This window comes from Numenius arquata, chromosome 20, assembly GCF_964106895.1.
Source record: "Numenius arquata chromosome 20, bNumArq3.hap1.1, whole genome shotgun sequence".
Lineage (NCBI taxonomy): Eukaryota > Metazoa > Chordata > Aves > Charadriiformes > Scolopacidae > Numenius > Numenius arquata.
In genome coordinates this window covers 1,041,706-1,056,983 of record NC_133595.1, presented here as the reverse complement: position 1 = coordinate 1,056,983, position 15,278 = coordinate 1,041,706, and the positions used below count along the sequence as shown (strand labels likewise).

Sequence of the window (15,278 nt, the reverse complement as noted above, 5' to 3'; positions counted from 1 at the left end):
AGGATGGGTGCAACACCCCAAGAAGGGTGCAACACCCTGGGAAAGGTGCAGCACCCTGGGAAAAGCGCAGTAACACGATGGATGCAGCACCCCAGGAAGGATGCAATGCTGCGACGGGTGCAGCACCATGTCAAGGGTGCGACACTGTGATGGGTGCAACGCTGCCATGGGTGCAATGCCGCAGTGGATGCAACGCTGCCATGGATGCCAACGCTGCGACGGGTGCAACACTGCAATGGATGCAACGCTGTGATGGGTGGGGGCAACACTGAGATAGGTGCAATGCTGCAACTGATGCAACGCTGCAACGGGTGCAACGGATGCAACTCTGCCATAGGTACAACGGATGCAACGCTGCCAAGGGTGCAATGGCGCAGTGGGTGCAATGCTGCCGTGGGTGCAACTCTGCCATGGCTGCAATGGGTGCAAGGCTGCAACGGATGCAATGCTGCCATGCGTGCAATGCTGCAGTGGGTGCAATGATGCCATGGGTGTAAGGCTGTGATGGTGCAACGCTGCCATGGGTGCAAGACTGCAACGGATGCAACGCTGCCATGGGTGCAATGGGCACAACACTGCAACAGATCCAACACTGCAACGGATGCAACACTGTGATGGGTGGGTGCAACGCTGAGATGGGTGCAATGCTGCAACTGATGCAACGCTGCAACGGGTGCAACGCTGCAATGGATGCAACTCTGCCATAGGTACAATGGATGCAACGCTGCCAAGGGTGCAATGGCGCAGTGGGTGCAATGCTGCCGTGGGTGCAACTCTGCCATGGCTGCAACGGGTGCAACGCTGCAACGGATGCAACACTGCCATGGATGCAATGCTGCAACGCTGCGATGGGCACAACGCTGCAATAGATCCAACACTGCAACGGATGCAACGCTGAGATGGGTGGGTGCAACACTGAGATGGGTGGGTGCAACGCTGCCTTGGATGCAACGCTGCAAGGGGTGCAATGCTGCAATGGATGCAACTCTGCCATGGCTACAACGGATGCAACGCTGCCATGGATGCAATGCTGCAGTGGGTGTAAGGCTGTGATGGTGCAACGCTGCCATGGGTGCAAGACTGCAACAGATGCAACGCTGCCATGGGTGCAACAGGTGCAACGCTGCGATGGGCACAACGCTGCAACAGATCCAACACTGCAACGGATGCAACGCTGTGATGGGTGCGTGCAACGCTGAGATGGGTGCAATGCTGCAACTGATGCAACGCTGCAACGGATGCGACTCTGCCATAGGTACAATGGATGCAACGCTGCCAAGGGTGCAATGCTGCAGTGGGTGCAATGCTGCCATGGGTGCAAGGCTGCAATGGATGCAACTCTGCCATGGGTGCAACGGGTGCAACGCTGCAACACATGCAACGCTGCCATGGGTGCAATGCTGCAGTGGGTGCAATGATGCCATGGGTGTAAGGCTGTGATGGTGCAACGCTGCCATGGGTGCAAGACTGCAACGGATGCAACTCTGCCATGGGTGCAATGGGTGCAAGACTGCAACGGATGCAACGCTGCCATGGGTGCAATGCTGCAATGCTGCGATGGGCACAACGCTGCAATAGATCCAACACTGCAATGGATGCAACACTGTGATGGGTGGGTGCAACGCTGAGATGGGTGCAATGCTGCAACTGATGCAACGCTGCAATGGGTGCAATGGCGCAGTGGGTGCAATGTTGCCATGGGTGCGACTCTGCCATGGGTGCAACGGGTGCAACGCTGCAACTGATGCAACGCTGCCATGGGTGCAATGCTGCAGTGGGTGTAAGGCTGTGATGGATGCAACTCTGCCATGGGTGCAATGGGTGCAAGACTGCAACACATGCAACGCTGCCATGGGTGCAACAGGTGCAACGCTGCAACGGATGCAACGCTGCCATGGGTGCAATGCTGCAACGCTGCGATGGGCACAACGCTGCAACAGATCCAACACTTCAACGGATGCAACGCTGTGATGGGTGGGTGCAACGCTGAGATGGGTGCAATGCTGCAGTGGATGCAACGCTGCCATGGATGCAACACTGCAACGGATGCAACACTGCAACGGATGCAACGCTGCCATGGGTGCAAGGCTGCAATGGATGCAACGCTGCCATGGGTGCAATGGGTGCAACGCTGCGATGGGCACAATGCTGCAACGGATCCAACACTGCAACGGATGCAACGCTGCCATGGGAGGAGTACTGCAACGCATGGGAAAGGGTGCACACCCCCCCAGGGAGGATGGAGCACCCCAGGAAGGGCTCCCCCCCCCCCCCCGGGCAGGGTGCAATGCAGCGGTGTGGGGGTGCAGCACCCGCTGAAGGTGCCCGGTTCCCGGTGCCACTCACCCGCGGGGAAAGAGGTGACCGGGCAGGGCCAGGTAGGAGCCATCCCGGAAAGCGGCGCTGAACTGTCCGGGGGCGTCTGCAGGGACAAAGTGGGTGTCAGGGGGGTGGACACCCAGCTGCCACCCCCGCAGCACCGCTTTTGGGTGCAAAAAGGGGTAAAATGGGTGCAGGGACCTACCGCCGCCCCCGCTGCCTTCCTGCCAGTCCTGGTCCAGCTCCGCCAGCGCCGAATCTGCGGGCGAAGAGGGGTTGGGGAGGGGGTAGCACCCCATGTCCCCAAGCGGGGTGTCCCCCCCGCGTCCCCCCCATGTCCCCGAGTGTCCCCAAGAGTCACTCACTGTGCTGGCAGTAGGGCCCGGTGTAGCCCTGGGGACAGTGGCAGGCGTTGTCCTTGCAGGTGCCGCCGTGCAGGCAGGGGTTGCGGTGCAGGCAGCGGTCCTCCTCCCGCTCGCAGCGTGGCCCTGGGGACACCGAGGGGGACACCGCGTGACCGGGGTGGTCACTGGTCCTCAGCTGGCCTGTGAGGCTGGGGTTTGCCCTTGCATGCACACGTGTGCGCATGCAAGGCGAGCATGCATGAAAAGAGTGCGCGTGCACACACAGCATCCGCAGTACACACAAGTGCACGCCATGCACACGTGCAACCGGCGCACACGTGCACACACTGCATGCACATAAATGCACGCAGGGCAGATGCACACACGTGCAAACTGCACCCAGTGCACGGCACGCATGCATGCATGCCAACTGCACACACCACACATGCACGTGCGGCAGATGCACGCAGTGCATGTGCGGCACACATGCATGCACAGAGCACATGCTTGCACACGGTGCACATGCGTGCACTGCAATCATGCATGCACTCTGCATGTGTATGCACTGCACATATGCACGTGCAGCACACACGCGTGCATGGTGCACAGACATGCACAGTGCACACATGCATATGCAGCACACATGCAAGCACAGCGCACACACTTGCACACACAGTGGACACGCATGCACAGCACACATACAGCCAGCACACATGCACATGCAGCATACATGCATGCACAGTGCACACGCATACATAGTGCACATGCTTCCATGCACAGCAAAATGCATGCATAGCGCACACGCCTGCACACACAGCGCACACGCATGCACAGAACAAATGCACCTGCAGCACACATGTGCACACACGTGCATGCACAGCACACGCACAGCAGACATGCAGCACGTATATGCACAGTGCATGTGCATGCACAGCACACGCGCATGCCACGCACACATGCAGCACACATGCATGTACAGTGTACATACATGCACGCACAGCGCACACGCGTGTGCAGCACACCCACGCAAGCGACACGTGCCCAGTGCCCACGCGTGCCCGTGCCCCTGGACTCACCGCTGAAGCCGGGGGGGCAGAGGCAGCGGTGGGCAGGGCCGGGGGTGCCGGCGGGCAGGGGCAGGCAGCGCCCCCCGTGCAGGCAGGCAGCCGGTGGGCAGGGGGAGCGCTGCCCGCACTGCCCCACGCCCCGGCTCCGCAGGAAGCTGTAGGACAAATCCACCTTCTTCCCGTTGATGGAGACCTGGGGGGGACACCAAGGAGAGGGGAGGTCACCCCGAGGGGATCCAGACGTCCGGGACGGGGTGGGTGGGGACACCAAGGGGACCCAGGCGTCTGGGATGGGGTGGGTGGGGGTCTCAAAGGGACACAGGCATCCAGGACAGGGTGCATGGGTGGGGGTCTCCAGGGGACCCAGGTGTCCAGGACAAGGTGGGTGGGTGGCTGGGAACACCCAGGGGACCCAGACGTCCGGGATGGGGTGGGTGGGGGTCTCGAAGGGACACAGGCATCCAGGATAGGGTGGGTGGGTGGGGGTCCCCAGGTGTCCGGGACAGGGTGGTTGGGGGGGAACACCCAGGGGACCCAGGCATCTGGGATGGGGTGGGTGGGGGTCTCCAGGGGACACAGGCGTCCAGGATAGGGTGGGTGGGTGGGGGTCCCCAGGGGATCCAGGTGTCTGGGACAGGGTGGTTGGAGGGGGACACCCAGGGGACCCAGGCATCTGGGATGGGGTGGGTGGGGGTCTCCAGGGGACCCAGGCAACTGGGATGGGGTGAGGTGGGGGGGATCCCAAAGAGACCCAGGCACCCGGGACGGGGTGGGGTGGGTGGGGACCCTGGGAAGACCCAGGCATCTGGGATGAGGTGACATTGAGGTGGGGGGGGTCCCAAGGTGACCCGGGCATCTGGGACAGGGTGGGTGGGTGGAGATGCCAAGGTGACCCAGGCGTCTGGGAAGGGTTGGGGTGGGGGGGGTGGGGGTGTCTCACCTCTCCAATGCAGCCGCGGAAGGAGGCGTTGGTTGGGGGGCGCAGGGGGGGTTCGCTGCCCCCCAGGTAAAGTGGGGAGCGGAGATTGAGACCTTGGCTCTTGCCGGGTGAGGAGCGTTTCACCGGGGCGGCGTCATCCACCAGCAGCGTCCCATCCTTGTGCAACCGCTCGGCTGTCGCCCGGTGCCACTGGCCAAGTGCCACCGGCTCGGTGCTCCGCAGCACCGCCGTGCCTGTGGGGACGGCACAGTGGCATCACAGGGGGGGGTCTGGGGACACCAGGAGACACTAGGAACGCTCGGGGACCTGCGAGGTGCCCTGGGTGATGCTGGGGGATGCCAGTGGTGACAGGGGAACCCGGTGACACCAGGAGACCCGACTGATGCCCGGGGACCCTGGCAGCGTCTGGGGACCAAAGCAATGCCAGGGGACCCTGGTGGTGTGACAGTGATGCCTGGGGACACTTGGCAGTGCCTTGGGGACCCAGGTGATGGCAGGGCATCCCAGTGACACCAAGGGACTCAATGACACCCCAGTGCCCCCAGGGCACCCTGGTGACATTTTAGGGAGCCTGGCACTGCCTGGAGATGCCAGTGACACCAAGGGACACCATGTGACACTGGGTGACCCAAGTGACACCAGAGGACTCCAGTGATACCGAGGAGGACCCCACTGATGCCTGGGGATCCTGGCAGCTCCTGGGGACCCTAATGATGCCAAGGGACCCCTGGTGACACCAGGGGACCCCACTGATGCCCAGGAACCCTGCCAGCACCTGGGGCCCCAAGTCATGCCTGGGGACCCCAATGATGCCAAGGGATCCTGGTGACACTTGGGGGCCCCAATGACATGAGTGGACCCCAGTAATACCAGGCCACCCCACCTATAGCTGAGGTCCCTGGTACCACCTCCCAGCGTGGTGCCACCAGGACCTCCCCCCTGTCACCATGCCAGCCCACCTGAGCCCAGCTCGTAGCGGAATTCGAGGTGACCACCAGCCATGGCCAAGGAGACGAAGTCCTCGACAGGGGCGGCTTTGCCAGCACTGAAGAGCAGGAGCCCGTCGGGTGCCAGTGGCAGGAACTCGGCCTCCACCCGCAGCTCGTGGTGGACGTTGGTGAGGGGCGGGTAGGAGACGAAGGCGCCCTCCTCACTGAAGGACGGCACGCTCACCGCCTCACCTGTGGTACCCCGAAATCAGTGCCCGCCTGGTGGGACCCCATCCTCCATCCCCATGGTGCCCATCTTCCCAGGGTAGTCCCAGTCCCTACCCATATTCCCCAAAGTGGTCCCCAGCCCCATGCCTGTGTCCCCAGGGTGGTACCCAGACCCATGCTCATCTCCCCAGGGTGGTCCTCAGCCTGTGTCCCCAGGATGGTCCCCAATCCCACCTCCATCATGCCCATCTCCCTGGGATGGCACCCAATGGCCCATCTCCATCATGTCCACGATGCCCATCTCCCCGCATGGTATGTCCCGCTGTCCCCATCATGCCTGTGTCCCCATGGTGGTGCCAGCCCCGTGTCAGTGTCCCCAGGGTGGTCCCAGCCCCATGCCCATCTTCCTGGAGTGGCCCCCACCCTGTGCCCATGTCCCCAGGATAGTCCCAGCCCCATGCCAGTCTTCCTGGGTTGGTCTCCACCTCATGCCCATCTCCCCAGGGTGGTCCCCACCCCATCCCGTGTCCCCAGGGTGGTATCCAGCCATGTCCCCATCTCCCCAGGGTGGTCCCAGCCCTGTGCCCGTCTCCCTGGATTGGTCCCCACACCCCATGCCCGTGTCCCCAGGGCAGTGCCAGTCCTGTCCCTGTGTCCCCAGGGTGGTCCGAGCCCCATGCCCATCTCCCTGCGGTGGTCCCCACCCCATCCTGTGTCCCCAGGGCGGTGCCAACCCTGTTCCCATCTCCCCGGGTTGGTCCCAGCCCCGTGCCCATCTCCCTGGGTTGGTCCCCACCCCATGTCCATGTCCCCAGAGCGGTGCCAGTCCTGTCCCTGTGTCCCCAGGGTGGTCCGAGCCCCGTGCCCATCTCCCTGGGTTGGTCCCCACCCCATCCTGTGTCCCCAGGGCGGTGCCAACTCTGTTCCCATCTCCCCAGGGTGGTCTGAGCCCCATGCCCATCTCCCTGGGTTGGTCCCAGCCCTGTGCCCATCTCCCTGGGTTGGTCCCCACCCCATCCTGTGTCCCCAGGGCAGTGCCAGCCCTGTCCCCATGTCCCCAGCCATGCTCACCCTCGGTGCACCTCTCCCCAGCCTTGCCCAGGTGGCAGCGGCAGGTATAGCCCTGCCCGTCCGGCCGGTTGATGCAGGTGGCATCAGGCCCACACGCCTCTGTAGGGTGACAAGCCATGAGCACCCCTCCGTGGAGGGACATCGGGGTGACGTCCCCACGGGGCGGGCACCTCACCTGGGTGACAATGCAAAGCCTGCGAGTACTCGCAGTTGCTGCCGGTGAAGCCGTGGGGACAACGGCAGATGTAGGTGCCACTCTCGGCGTCCTGGCACACACCACCGTTCTGGGGGGGGGGAAAGGAGGGTGACATGGGTGTCAGCCATGGGTGGGGATGTGTAAGGATGGGTGGGCATCACCCCCAGCCTCACCTGACACGGCTGGTCCTGGCAGGTGGGACAACTGGTGACACCGTGCGCCTGCAGGTCCATATCCCCAAAAGCCACCTCCTCCCCTTGGATGCGGAGCTGGCGCACGCAGCCTGCGGAGGGAGGGAGATGGGGTGGGGGTGTGACACGATGCTTCCCTCACCCCCCCAGCCTGGTGCTCCCTCCCCCCCCCCCCCCCAAAACCCCATCACTCACCCATAAAACCACGGCTGAGCCCCGTCTTGGCCACGGTGCCGAAATCGGGGTACCCCCCCAGGTACAGCTCCTCGTTTAGATCCAGCCCTTGAAACTTCCCCTGCGGGCACAGGCAAGTGGGCACCACCTCCAGCACCCTGACCCCCACCCAACATATAGCTCACCCCCCCACATCCCCCAAAACATACCTGGGAGGTGCCGTTCACCGGGGGGTGCCCGTCCAGCTCCAGTGAACCCCGGGTGAGGTTGCGGAGGAGACGGACAGTGTGGTACTCGCCCAACCGCAGCGGCGTCGGGTGCCGGATGGTGGCCATGCCCGAACCAGCGTCAAACCTTATGTTTTTAGGGTACAATGGGTGTCGGAGGGTGCTGGCACCCATTTCCCCGCCCCTCTTCCCCCCCCCCCATCCCATAGCACCCGCTCAGGGGTCTCACCTAAACTCGGGGCGGCCGCCCACCAAACCAAAGGAGATGAAGTCGGCGCCACTGGTTTTCCGTTGCCCGTTGTAGAGGAGAAGCCCTGTGGGGTGACAGCGGGTCAGGCAGGATGGTTCCCACCCCAGGGAGCGGGGGGTGACATCCTGCGGGACCCCAAAACACCCCCAGGATGGAGGAGAAACCCCCCATCAGGCATGTGTATGGGTCGGTTGAATAGAGAACGGGAGCTCAAGGAGGGAGAGGAGAGGATGGAGGGAGGGATGGAGAGGGAAGGGAGGAGGAAAGGACGGAGGGGACATCGGGGGGGACATGGGGGTCCCGTGGGCGCTCACCATCAGCAGCATCAGGTCGGAAGGTGATGAGGATCTCAAACCTCTTGTAGGCATCCTTGATGGTGGGCAGGGGGAGGAAGGAGCGGGGCGTCCGCCCGAAATAGGGGACCAGGCGCTCTGTGGGGACAGGGTGGGGGGGTCAGGAGGGGTGGGGGTACATCACCCCCACCTCACCCTGTCCATCCGTCCGTCCTTACCTCGGACCTTGAGGACATAGTAAGCCGTCTCCTGGCCACGGTGGTTGGTGGCAGTGCAGGCGTAGACACCGGAGTCCTCGTGGTGCACGGCCGGCAGCGTCAGGACGTTCCCCTCCACCCTGGCACCCGCCGGCAGCTCCCCCTCCAGCTGCGGCACAGCAGGGTAACGGGGGGGGTCACCACCCATCGGGTGCTCCCCCCTCATACCCTGCACCCTCATCCCTGCATCCCCCCCTCTCACCTTGCTCCAGGTGATCTCCGGCACCGGGAAGCCGGATGCCAAGCAGGGCAAAACGGCCGCCGAACCCAACGAGACCTCCTTCACCTCCGGCTGCCCGGCGATCTGGGGGGTGGCTGGGGACACACGGAGGTGTCACCATCCCGGGGTGACACCCTGCGCGTCCCCATCTCCGTGCCTGTCCCCCAGCCTCACCTTGCACGTGGAGGATGACGTGGGACTGGACGGTGCCCACGGCGTTGGTGGCAGTGCAGCGGTACTGCCCCGCGTCCGCCCGCTCCACCCGTTCGATGGTGAGGGTGCCGGCGTGGACCAGCACCCCAGGGCGGATACGACCCCCCACTTTGCTCCAGGTGACGTGGGGACGGGGATCGCCCAAGCCCAGGCACTCCAGCTCCACCGTTGTCCCCGCCAGCACCGTCTGCACCGCCGTCCGGATGTTGATCAGGGCCCTGGGGAGAGCTTGGGGGGGACAGTGGGGTTTTGGGGTGCCCCCCCAGCATGGGGGAGGCATCGCAGTCCAGGGTGCGAATGGCAGGAGTGAGAGATGGGGGAGAAACGGGGTGCTCTAGGACATGGGGAGACCATTGGAGTGGCTGTGGGCATGGGGGTGTTGGGGTGTTCACAGGCATGGGGAGAGATGGGGGGGTAGCAGGGTGCTCATGGGTGTGGGGAGAGATGGGGGGTACCGGGGCGCCTGTCAGTGCGGGGAGAGATTGAGGGTATCGGGGTGTCCACGTGCATGGGGAGAGATTGAGGGTGTTGGGGTACTGATGGGCATGGGGAGACATGGGGGGTACCAGGTTGCTCATGGGTATGGGGAGAGATGGGGGGTACTGGGGTGCCTGTGGGTGTGAGGAGAGATTGAGGGTACTGGGGTGCCCACAGGCACGGGGAGAGATTGGGGGTACTGGGGTACACATGGGTGTGGGGAGAGATTTGGGATATTGGGGTGTCTGTGGGCATGGGGAGAGATGGGGGGTACCAGGATGCCCATGGGTGTAGGGAAATGGGGGGTTCTGGGGTGCCCATGGGCAGGGGGAAATGGGGTCAGTGGGTGCTGCTGGGTTTGGGGAGATGGGGGTTCTGGGGTGCCAGTGTTCATGGGGGACAGCTTAAGGGGTGCCCGCGTGGTGCATGGGTGCTGCTCCTACCCTGGACGGTGAGGGTGGCCCTGTCCTCCGCCTGCCCCCCCGGAGCGCTGGCCCGGCACACGTACACCCCCTGCGCCCCCCACGCCAGCTCCGGAATCCTGCGGGGACACAGACAGGGGGCTGTGGGACCCCATCGGGGGGCAGGGTGGGGGGGTCCCCCAATATCTCTTCCCCCTGCTCCTTACCGCAGCACCCCGTCCCGCACACTGTGGGTGGGGGGCAGCTCCCCGCCATCCTTCAGCCACTCCAGACGCGCCCGTGGGTCCCCGGAGACGGTGCAGGCGAATTCGGCGGTGCCGCCCACCCCCTTGACGAGGCTCTCCGGTGTCACCCGTACAGTCAAGGGACCGCTGCCGCCGTCCCCACTGTCACCGGCATCACCTGGGTGGGACGCAAAACCCTGATGGCACCTGGCGGCACGGGCATCCATGGCACCCCCGTTGCCGGGGCGGGAGGGTGTCTCACCATGGACGGCCACGCGGGCGAAGGTCTCGGCGGTGCCGACGCGGTTGGTGACGAGGCAGCGGTAGGTGCCGGCGTCGGCGGGCAACGCCGGGCTGATGCGGAGGAGGCCGGCGCGGTGGATGACACGTGCCGAGAGGCTGCCGTTGACCTTGTCCCAAGCGTAGTGCAGCGGGGGGGTGCCATGGGCCAGGCACTGCACCTGCAGCGCATCGCCGGCACGCACCGCGGTCTCCTCTGGCAGGCTGGTGGCATACGGTGGCGCTGCGGGCACATTTGGTACCGTCAACGCCCGGATGCAGCAATGGATGGGTCAACGGGGAAATGAATGGGTCAACGGTGGGAAGGTGTGGATGGAGATGGAGATGGGTGTGTGTTGGAATGGACCAGAGATGGATGGATCCATGAGGAAGAGATGGATGGAGAAGTCTGAGAGAAGATGGAGAGATGGGCCTGTGCTGGGATGGACCAGAGATGGACAGATCCACGGGGGAAGGGATGGATGGAGGGGTATGAATGGAGATGTGGATGTGAGCCGGGATGGTTGAGTGATGGATTAATCCACAAGGAAGAGATGGATGGACGGATGGACGGATGGATGAGTTTGAAAGGAGATGAAGAGATAGGCGCATGGACTGGGATGAATGAGATGGATGGAATTCACAAGGAAGTGATGGATGGAGGGGTGTGAGAGGAGATGGAGAGATGGGTGTGTGCTGGGATGGATGAGATGGATGAATCCACAAGGAAAGGAGGGATGGAGGATTTAGGAGATAAAGAGATGGGGATGTCCTGGGGTGGATGAGTGGTAGATGAATCCACCAGGAAGGGGAAGATGGAGGGGTGTGAGAGGAGATGTCAAGGTGAATGTGAGCTGGGATGGATGAATCCATCAGGAAGGGGAGGATGAAGGGGTGTGAGAGGAGAGGGCGAGGTGGATGTGAGCTGGGATGGTTGAGTGATGGGTAAATCCACCAGGAAGGAGTGGAGGGAGAAGTTTGAGAGGAGATGGAGAGATGGGCGTGTGCTGGGATAGATGAATCCACAAGGAAGGGATGGATGGAGGAGTTAGGAGAAGAAGAGATGGGCATGTGCTGGGGTGGATGCGTGGTAGATGAATCCACCAGGAAGGGGAAGATGGAGGGGTGTAAGAGGTGGATGTGAGCTGAGATGGACGAGATGGATGAATCCACTGGGAAAAGACGGATGGAGGAGTGTGGGAGGAGATGGGGAGATGGGTGTGAGCTGGGATGGATGAGCGATGGATAGATCCATGGATAGGGGATGGATGGAAGAGAGAGCAGAAGTAGATGAGATGGGACAAGCAGATGGATACATCCACAGGAAGGGCTGGATGATGGAGCCTGAGAGGAGCTGGACAGGAGGATGAGTGCCGGGATGAAGCAAGGACGGATCCAGGAGGAGGGGCTGGATGGGAGGGTGGGAGCGGCATTGGAGACGACCACACGCAGAAGAAGGACGGAGAGGAACCAAGGATGGGTGACATCAACAGAGGGGGAGGAGGAGACAGTGGAAATGGCAGGAGGGACTCAGGGGCACCCCAACCCCCCCGTGACCCCCTTACTCTCCACGTCGAGGGTGACGAAGACCTCGGCAGAGCCGGCGGGGCTACTGGCGTTGCAGATGTACTGGCCCGAGTCCTGCTGCGCGGCGCGGGGGATGACCAAGCTGCCGTTGACCACCCGGTGCTGCCAGGGCAGGGGCGCCCGCAGCTTCGACCACTCGATGCGGGGTGGTGGCTCACCTACGGGCAATGCCGGTGACCGTCACCGTGGCGCCGGGGTACCCGGGTACCCCCTTTCTCCACCACCGTCCTCCATCCTCCCCGTACCTCTGGCTGTGCAGTGCAGCGTGGCGGTGTCCCCAGCCACCACGGTGACAGCGGGCGGCGCGGTGACCTCGGGGGCACCAGGGTGCCGCTGTGCCGTCTCCACGCTGATGTCCACCCGGGCCTGCGCCGAACCCAAGGCGCTGTGTGCGGTGCAGACGTAGGTCCCGGCGTGCTCCGGCTTGGCTGGCGAGAACTAGTTGGGGGGAGGACAGGGTGGGTGGTGAGCACTGGGCACCCATCGGTGCCCCGCGGCACCCCGAGGCGCCATGCTCACCTGCAGGATGGCCTGGCTGTCCATGTGCAGCAGCGTTTGGTGCTCCACCTTCTGCCGGGAGCCTGGACGGCTCCACCGCACCAGTGGCCGTGGTTCGCCCCGGCCAAGGCACTCCACGCTGAGGGATTTGCCCTCCTTCACCGTCACGGGGCCTGGTGGCATCACTGACACAGTGGGGGCACCTGGAGAAGGGGGAGGACATCAGCGTGGGGATGGGGACACCACCACTAAGGACGTTGGCATGGCGATGGGGACACCATCACCCTGGGGGCATCTGGTGCATGGGGAGGACATCAGCATGCGGATGAGGATGCCACCACCCCAGGAGCACATGGAGGATGTGGGGATGGGGACACCACCACTCCAGGAGCACCCGAAGCATGGAGAGGACATGGGGATGGGGACACCACTACACTGGGAGGACCCAGAGCACATGGGGGATGTCAAGACAAGGATGGTGATGGGGACAGCACCAAAACAGGGCCACATGGAGGACATGGGGATGGGGACACCACCACCCCAGGAGCACATGTAGACAGGGACAGGGCCACTCTGGCCACCTCGCACCTTGCACCAGGAGGTTGACAACGCTGCTGGCGACGCCGAATCGGTTGGAGGCCACACAGTGGTAGGCGCCCTGGTTGCCCACGTGGGCGCCGGTGATGGAGATGACTGAGCCATTGGTGCTGATCTTCACGTTGTCTGGGCAAAGAGGAGCCGTCAACAACAGGGCCACCCTGGGGACCACGCCAGGGCCACCCCGGGGACCACCATACCTTGGAGATGTTGGCCAGGTCCCATCCGCCAAGTGATGTTGATGGGCCGGGCGCCGTCATGGACACGGCACTTGAAGGTGGCATCCTCGCCCGGTGCCACTGCCATGCTGTGCGGGTCGATGGAGATGATGGGGCTCTGCAGACCTGCGGGGACAAAGGGACAGGGAAGCCACCAAGATCACCCATGGACCCCATCTTCCCTCAGCATCCTCTGTTGCCCAGTAGCTGGACTCACGGTAGCTGGAACTGTCACGGGAGGTGACGGTGACAGTGATGGTGGCCTCACGAGAGATGCTGCCTATGTCTGCCCGGCACACGTACTCCCCTGAATCGGCCACCGAGAGCTGTGACAGCCGCAGGCGGGAGCCCGAAATCTGGGGACACGATGGCAGGAGGTGGTGGCATCAACCAGCAACCCATGGCCACCACCCCCCACTCCGCCGGTGTCCCCACCTACCTGGTGCTTGGGTGGGAGGGACCCACCGCGCTTGTACCAGGTGATGGTGGCCTGTCCCTGGCCGGCCACCAGGCAGTCGAGGTCCAGGGTCTGTCCCTCGGTGACAGAGGATGCTGAGGACTCGATGCGGATGGGTGGTGTGACACCGGTGGCTGCAGGGGCAGAATTAAAGAGTAAATGTCCCCACTGGTCCCTGACGCCGGTGGGGACCCATTCCCCAAAGGGTGGCACTCACGGTGGGATGGGTTGGCTCCATCATCAATGGTGACAACAAGGGATGTCTCCTGTGTGACACCTCCCGATGTCACCCGGCACACATACTCCCCTGAATCGGCCGCTGTCACCTGGGGGATGCGCAGGCGGGTGCCCGACACCTGGTAGGGACAATTTGGGGACAAGTCAGTGCCGGAGAGCAGGGGATGGGACAAGTTCAGGGTGACGTCCCTCTGTGTCCTACCTGGTGGCTGGCGGGCAGGGAGCCACCGCGCTTGTACCACGTCACAGTGGTGGGGCCAGACCCCGCCACCACGCAGTTGAGGTCCAGGATCTGTCCCTCAGCGATGGCCGAGGACGAGGACTCGATGCGGAGGGGCTGGGAGACGCCGGAGGCTGGGGAGGGGACAGGGAAAGGGGATGTTTGTCACCAAGGTGGCACCCATCTGTCCCCAAGCGCTGCCCTCTTGCTCGCACTCACGGTAATAGGTGCCGGCGGTGCCAGGGCTGCTGGGCACGGTGACGATGACAGATGCCTCCTGTGTGACGGTCCCCAGGGTCACCCGGCACACGTACTCCCCCGAATCGGCCACTGCCACCTGGGCAAGGCGCAGGCGGGTCCCGGACACCTGGGGAGGTGACATGTTGGGGACACGTCAGTGTCTGCCATGGGGCTGCGCCCTGTGGGGTGAAGCCACCTCCCCCGTGTCCCACCTGGCTGTTGGGGGGCAGAGCCCCCCCGCGGCGGTACCAGGTGACATGGGGGTGGCCCTGTCCTGCCACCATGCAGTTGAGGTCCAGGGTCTGTCCCTCGGTGACGGCGGCGGACGAGGTCTCAATCCTCACTGGTGGCGTGACACCGACGGCTGGGGGTGGCAATGGGGTCAGCGGGGGCAGCCACCATGTCCCCGTCGTGTCCCCGTGTCACCTCCCACCCGTCCCTGGTACCATAAGAGGAGCCAGCGCCGGTCTGGATGGTGACGATGAGGGACGTCTCGTGCATGACACCTCCCGATGTCACCCGGCACACGTACTCGCCTGAATCGGCTGCCGTCACCTGGGGGATGCGCAGGCGGGTGCCCGACACCTGGGGAGGGGGTGACACACGTGAGAAGGGGGACAGAAACATCTCAAAATCCCCCCAAAAACCATTTTCCATCCCTAATCCTCCCTCTGGTGTCCCCACCTACCTGGTGCTTGGCTGGGAGGGGCCCCTCGCGCTTGTACCAGGTGACGGTGGCCTGTCCCTGGCCGGCCACCATGCAGTCGAGGTCCAGGGTCTGTCCCTCGGCCACGGAGGACGACGAGGACTCGATGCGCAGCGGCGGGGTGACACCAATGGCTGGGGACAGAGATGCCAGAGTCACCCCAAGGACCATGGCATGGTCCCCTGGTCCCCTGTCAC

The 15,278-nt window shown here is 63.7% G+C and overlaps 1 protein-coding gene across 1 annotated transcript in view; it reads right to left on the bottom strand.

Annotated features, from left to right (window-relative positions):
- The window catches only part of HSPG2 (heparan sulfate proteoglycan 2), a 48,716-nt gene that overhangs the window by 1,716 nt on the left and 31,722 nt on the right, over positions 1-15,278 (bottom strand). Inside the window, 32 exon segments of the mRNA XM_074161433.1 lie at positions 2,347-2,422; positions 2,525-2,578; positions 2,685-2,807; positions 3,806-3,923; positions 4,671-4,903; positions 5,630-5,851; positions 6,899-6,997; positions 7,074-7,182; positions 7,268-7,377; positions 7,481-7,580; positions 7,669-7,813; positions 7,916-8,000; positions 8,251-8,367; positions 8,448-8,595; positions 8,689-8,801; positions 8,881-9,147; positions 9,840-9,937; positions 10,025-10,220; positions 10,305-10,565; positions 11,887-12,066; positions 12,154-12,346; positions 12,428-12,609; positions 12,995-13,129; positions 13,204-13,347; positions 13,439-13,577; positions 13,661-13,812; positions 13,896-14,034; positions 14,118-14,269; positions 14,355-14,502; positions 14,588-14,739; positions 14,822-14,960; positions 15,064-15,215. Of these exon segments, the coding sequence (XP_074017534.1) occupies positions 2,347-2,422; positions 2,525-2,578; positions 2,685-2,807; positions 3,806-3,923; positions 4,671-4,903; positions 5,630-5,851; positions 6,899-6,997; positions 7,074-7,182; positions 7,268-7,377; positions 7,481-7,580; positions 7,669-7,813; positions 7,916-8,000; positions 8,251-8,367; positions 8,448-8,595; positions 8,689-8,801; positions 8,881-9,147; positions 9,840-9,937; positions 10,025-10,220; positions 10,305-10,565; positions 11,887-12,066; positions 12,154-12,346; positions 12,428-12,609; positions 12,995-13,129; positions 13,204-13,347; positions 13,439-13,577; positions 13,661-13,812; positions 13,896-14,034; positions 14,118-14,269; positions 14,355-14,502; positions 14,588-14,739; positions 14,822-14,960; positions 15,064-15,215 (4,681 nt within the window).